Genomic DNA, 6,680 nt, shown 5'->3' with positions numbered 1-6,680 from the left:
AAAAAACTTCATAATTTTAACTAACAAAGCTCAGTAAACATTTATGTTCGCTATGTAGACAACTGTGGAAGAAATATAAAAGAATAAAACTATTCTCCCTCTGAAATTGGCATTAATGCTGTTTCAAACAACTACAAATAAGAAAGGAATGTTCCATTAATCATAGTATTGTAGAATCTAAATAAATAAGAGAAATTATAGATAAAACACATATAAAATGTTTAAACCATTGTCATATGAGACCAATTACTTCTGAGGACTATGTACAAAGCTTGAAAGCAAGGCTCTAAAGCAGTTAAAACACTGTACATTAGTAAAATGTCATCTAACCCCTGTATATTTTTATAAATCTATTTTTTATTCTCCGATTTGTGCTTCTTTTCTTTAGTTAAAAGATTACACAGTATTCTTTTACTTTGAATTATGTACACAGCAATTAGAAAAGAAAAATCTATAATTATAAAATTTCTTTACAAAAATTAATAACTTTGTTGTCTGTCCACTATCTTGCTATTTGTTCCTGATAAGAAGTCCATCATTCATATCACTGTTCTTCCAAACAGCCCTGTAAGTTTGCATCTTTCCCTCTGGCTGTTTCCAGACATAGGAAAGCTGAGATAATTTGTTGCCAGCAGTCTTGCCTACAAGAAATGTAAAAGAATATACTTCTGACGATGGTTCTAAACAGTTATCACCAATTTATTTCAACCACTTCAACCTCATTTAACTACGCGCATGTTCTCATTATTTTGCCTGCAGTTATTGCTTGCTGATTGCACTACAGAGCAGACAAACTACATACAGACTGTTGAACACATTCTAAACAATATGCAGGTAAACTCAAGACGTTGCCACATTACAAATGTGATATATAATCCTCAGGAAGCCTGGCAATTGTGTGCTTCCCTGTACAACTCAGGGACTGGTTAAATTCTCCCCTCTGAAACCATCCTTAGTGCTTTGAAACCATCAATTGCCTAATCATAGATACGCTAGCTCTTAATGATTTAGCTTTTAAAGAGGACATACTGTTGCTACAGAATGCCAAGCTAAATGCACCTTATTAGATTAAGTGCTACAGATTTTCTGTTTAGAAAAAAACTACAAAACCTTTCTTATTAAAATTTCAACATAGCACTCAGACATGTAGCTCATGCTAAGAAGATTTTAAGAACAAGTACAGAAGATAAAGCATGCATCTCTACAATGTGAGAGGAACATATGCATGTATAATTTCCTATAATAACGAACTTCACTGAGTATTCTGTACCAGGCACTATGTTAAATGTTTTACATGGAAGATGTACCTTAATGGTCACAATAACCCTAAGAAGTAAGTTTTTAAATTATCTATTCTATTGTAGATGCAAAAACTAAAGCTTAGTCACAGAGCTAGGAATTGGTAGAATTGAGATAATAACATAAAGCCAAAATGTAACAATGAATATGACACAGCAAATATCAGAAATATCTCTCCTCTATTATGAAAACTGAACACTTCATGAAATGGTCCAATTGAGGAATACTTTAAGGCCAGACCTATGTTTCCCAAAGTATGTTGCATGAAACACTAGTCCTTGAAAATGATCCATATGAAAGAGGCTCCACAATGAAAATATTTGAGAAACCATAAATAGTGAGTCCACAAAAGGGAGAAATATGGGATACATTTATTTTTAAATAGTATGCTAGTTACATTTTCAAAATATATGCTCAAACGTTTTTCTTCAACCTCCAAAACCTTTCAGAAGAAGTCGCTTTAAAATTAAGCAAAGGATCCAATTAATAATCTGAAAAAAAGCATAATAAAGAGTATAAAATGCCCCAAAAGTTTATAAACACGGAAGCAATAGTTTATTATAAACGTAAGTTCATCCTATGTTTCCAAACATTTGTAGATTCATTCCCTTCTTAGGAATTCACAAACTACCCCCAAAAAAATTCTTAGAAGCCCTTCAAGAAAGAAACCTATTTAACATTGCTTAACCCTATGTTTCCCAAACTTAATTAACTATTTTATCCCATGTAATATCTACTAACAATCTATAGAATTAGTATTCTGCAGAAACACACTTTGGAAAACCCAGCTGTAAACTTCTTCCAATTATCACATTGCCTTGTGTTAGAAGAGACAAAAGCACACTCCTAAAATAGGCTTATAAAATTGCCTAGTGCTACATTATAGACCCTCTTCCAACAAAACTACCTATTATATGGCAAATAATAAACGCAAAATAAACTGGAGAATCATGAAACTTTGTCAGCATGCTTTGAGCTTCTGGGCAGGCTATTAAGAAGGTCTCATATATGTGTACAGGGTCCAGAAACGCAAGCAACTTCAGTGCTCTATGTGACCTGGATTATTACATGTCACTGAGCAACAGTAGACTCTAGGGCTTAGATAACCTTTGCTTAAAAGATAAATTATATGAACATACGTATGTATTTTTCTTAAGATTTAAACAAATTCTCTCTTAAGCCCTGATGAAGAACTGTAAAAACTCTTCAAGTCCTAAAGATTAAAAGGAAATAGTCCTTCCTATTTAACCTTTGCAGGACATTTGGTCCTTGATATTTGGTCTTGTACCAAAAGGTCCAAAGAGACATTTGGTCATGACCACCCACCTACCTCACCCCATGTATCATTACCAGCTAGGTTACCAAGGCAAAAAGGGTTATTATTGACAATAAAGCCACAATACAATTACTGAATCAATAAAACATGATAGTATATTTTATGTATGAATCCTGTAAACCAAAAGTATAAACAAATGTTATGGGCTATCTAAACCCAGGGATATTTTCTAAGCGTGAACATTTTGGACAGAACTAAATGTCCACTAATCTATTTAATATAAATATCAAGTACTAATTGTGACACATTAAGAGACTGCATGTTATATAAACAGTGAAAATCATCAGATATTGAGCAAGAGAAGAGGTTTAAAAACTCAAAAAGCAATGTCAAGCAAGGCCTTATCTTTGGGCTTGTACATTTCCATCATTCTGCTCTTTCAAGTTCAAAAATGTGCACAGAAACAGTGCCCAGGTAAAAGCAGCACAGTAAAAGAAAACTCAACATGTTAACAAGGTTTATTTTAAACATAGAAATGGGCAAACATCTTGAGCAATTTATGTTCAATTAGCCAACATAATATGTAACCAACTTATTAGATGAATTACCCAAATTTTATTGAATGGCTTTCAGCTATTCAGCTGAAAACAAAATGAAGACATTAGATCTTATCAGATGCACCCATGTGTGATATGACAAGAAAGGACATAACAATTTCTACAAAACTAATATGTTAACAATGATCAGTATCAATTCAAAGACAGACAAAATCAGGTCAGCTAAGCCATGATCTCTTCCTACAGTCATATATAAAAGGCCTTAAAATTTGTTCATTTTGTCCTGAAATTTCTCAACTTGCCTCCTCTTCCACATTCCAGTTAAATGAGCCTTTTTCTTATATTTTTTCATTTGAGTTGAATTACTCAACCGTGCCCTTAGAAGACTGGCTTTCATATCACTGTTGCCGTTAACTTTTTAGCCCCAAAGGACAAACACTGCTTTTGTACAGTGATGGAGGAATGCCTTTCCATTATGCCTCGGAGTGGTCTGAAGAGCTAAAGGTCACTGCTTCAAATGGCAATTCCTCCTCTCAAAGGGATACCCAGCACCAAGTTTCAGAATGCTAATCCTGAGCTAAAAAGCTAAATTGACTGAATAAAACAATAAAGAACAATAAAACCCAGAGCCATTATTTGTATTTACTCTTTTCATCACCTTTTGATATTAATTGTACTATCTGTAAAAGCACATAAAAGTTTACTAGAACACAGCAGGCCAATAGTGCAAAAAGGACACAAATACTAAACTTCTAGATCTCAGAGAAATACCAGAAAACATACAAATGAGAAAACAAGTTTTAACTCATTAACACCTCAAGTCAGATAAATGTTGATTAAATCTTTTTATATAACAATCTTACACCAAACTAACATCACTGTAACAACACATTGTTGCTATAAAAATAACATTTCAAAACTTATACCACTAAACTTACTGTCTATTTCCAAATTTGAATATCTGATGACTAGTTTTGGAAAATGGAGTTTTCCAATGTCCCTGGTTCCATTATTGTGGCCAAAACTCAAACTTGTATTAATAACTGGTAAATGGAATATAGGAAACTCATACATTGTTTTATTAAGGAGCAAAAGAACATGAAAATTATTTTAAATGAAAATTCTATTAAAATATCCTTGCTTTTTAAATGGACATACTACTTAATTTAATTTTTAGGTATGTGACAGTAGAGAATCCAAATTTTAAGATGCATGCTTATTGAAATAAGTAACAAAAAATTAACGAAAATTTAAATTATGATTTTTCCCCCCAGACACTTGGCTATAGTACCTTCTTGATACACTAAAACATAACCTACTGGGAGAATGACAGTTTGCTTCCTCGATCAGCAAAGTTTTATACACAGTTCCAAAATAATCAAGTGATTTTCACATTACATGTACAGTAACTGACATAGAAACTAATAGCCAAACATCAGCTAACATAAATGTAGTGTAGAGACTGAAATTTTAATTTACATTGTTTTCTAGATGGTGGATAACCGAGAGAGGAAAATTAACCTTGATATTTTTCTACTATGTGCCCAAAATGGTGCTATATTCTATACTTAAGTCAACTCCTTTATATACACACATTAAATGTGAGCATATGTGATTATGTTAACCACCATCTTTTAGATCTAGCCCTTGGGAAAGATTTTCCCTTCAATTAAATTCCTCACAAAATAGGTAATAATAGCAAAGATGTATCAAGATTAAGTCTATTGCCATGGGTCCCAGGCAAACAAATGAACAGTCAATTAGAAAGAGTAGAAGGTACCCTCCTGAAAGGGATATTTCAATGCTTTAGCTTTTCCCCTACAGGCCAACAAAACAATATCTTCCAATGACTTTTACTGAAAAACTCCGATATTAATTAAGAATACATTTGGTCCGGGGCCGGCCGAGCGGCTTGTTGGTTAAGAGTTTGCTTGGGACGCCGGCTCTGAGCAGCAGGGCCCCGGTTCGGATCCCACATGGGGGCCAGTGACNAGAAATTAGCATTTATGAAGGAAGACAGAGTTTAAAAAGGCAAGACGCTGTAGAACAAAAGTATTCAATCTAGTTGACTAAGGGATAACCGAAATCTCCAAAGCAGCTACAACCCTCTGTCACAGGCATTTTAAGAGAAGCATGAGGGCTGGCCTAAGATAAGAAATGTGCACTGGCATCCATCCCTTTCTAGTCCCTTTCTGTCACCTCTTACCTTTATTCAGGAATCCATCCTTACGTTCAATCTCGCTATGAGCAGCCCAACACCTTTACCCCAATGCAGCCATCAACACACACCCTCCTTCTCCTACAGTGGGGTCTCAAGAAATTGGGGGACATTAAAGGTAGTATACTCGCTCAAAAAGGTAAGGTCTATACAGTGAAGAGAAACTTATTTTATGATCTTTTCATTAAAAGTTTGATTAACTTAATAAAAAAAAAAGATATGGTAAGGTCTACAAGGGTAGGATTTCTCACCAAGAACTGCACAGTAGATTCAGTGGGTCAAATCCAGCCAGCAGGAGAGATGGCAACCATTCCTTGTATTTTGTCTGTGCTTTAATTGCATGATTTATAAATTCAGATATATGGTTCCACGGTGCCAATGGGCAACCTTTCTTCAAAAAATAGCGAAATACTGAAAACTTCTCATACTTCAGGCAGTATGCCAAATGAAGTTCATTTAGCTGGGCTCCGTATTTCAAAAGAATATTCACAATTCCAAAGAATTCACAGCTTCACCACAAGAAAACAACAAAAAGAAGTTAGATTTTTACATAAAAAATAATTGTTATAAATAACGGTACTTACAGCTGGAAAATAAGAACAGTAGATGGGATAGCAGACGGTTTTTATGTGTCTAGTGGATTTGAGTCTAGGGGACTAGCGGAACATGAGGTTTTTACTTTTTAATTTACATCCTCCTGCATGGTTTTTGGTTTTTTGGGTTTTTTTAGCTGAGCCATCCTGCCACCTGTTGGCAGCTCAGTGGCAGCTCAGCTCAGGCCTGGCATCAAACCGCTGTTGCTCAGAGCTCACACTCTTGAGCGAGCTCTTAACCAACTGAGCCACTTGGCCAGCTCTCCTGCATGGTTTTTAATTTTTAACTGTGAACAGTAGAACCCTTAGAATTTTAAACCTTCATCTTAAGGAAATAAGTAATTTTAAAGCTTATCATTGACAAATAGAAAACTCTTCTCAAATTGGGATTTTTATACAATTAAGTACCTCTACAAAACACTTGCAACAAAGTTATTAAACATGATCTTTTCCTAAAGACAGGTGACTCATTCTAGAAATCTCTAAAATACCATTTCCTTTACCCATAATCTAAGTTACTTTTCCCTTTATTTTCAAATTTCTAATGGTAAAAAACAATCATAAAAAAAGCTTTTTGTAATTAACAAAATTTTAACTTATAGCTTTATAATTCTAAATCTTCTTTATTCTTTACAGAATAAAAGTATATCATTTTGTACCTATTCAATTGGTTATTTTTTTAAAAACATTTTATCATCTAATACTGGTAAACTGTGGTTAAATTGATTGAAAATAAG

At 34.0% G+C, this 6,680-nt stretch overlaps 1 protein-coding gene across 1 annotated transcript in view; it reads right to left on the bottom strand.

The window, feature by feature from the left end:
• ASB3 (ankyrin repeat and SOCS box containing 3) overlaps window positions 1-6,680 on the bottom strand; it is a 102,409-nt gene that overhangs the window by 32,761 nt on the left and 62,968 nt on the right. The window contains exon 7 of the mRNA XM_019662086.1: window positions 5,602-5,859. Within this exon, the coding sequence (XP_019517631.1) occupies window positions 5,602-5,859 (258 nt within the window). The remainder of the gene's footprint in view (window positions 1-5,601; window positions 5,860-6,680) is intronic.

This window comes from Hipposideros armiger, unplaced genomic scaffold, assembly GCF_001890085.2.
Source record: "Hipposideros armiger isolate ML-2016 unplaced genomic scaffold, ASM189008v1 scaffold_366, whole genome shotgun sequence".
Taxonomy (NCBI): domain Eukaryota; kingdom Metazoa; phylum Chordata; class Mammalia; order Chiroptera; family Hipposideridae; genus Hipposideros; species Hipposideros armiger.
The sequence above is the reverse complement of the archived record's forward strand: the minus strand, read 5'-3'. Positions and strand labels throughout refer to the sequence as shown.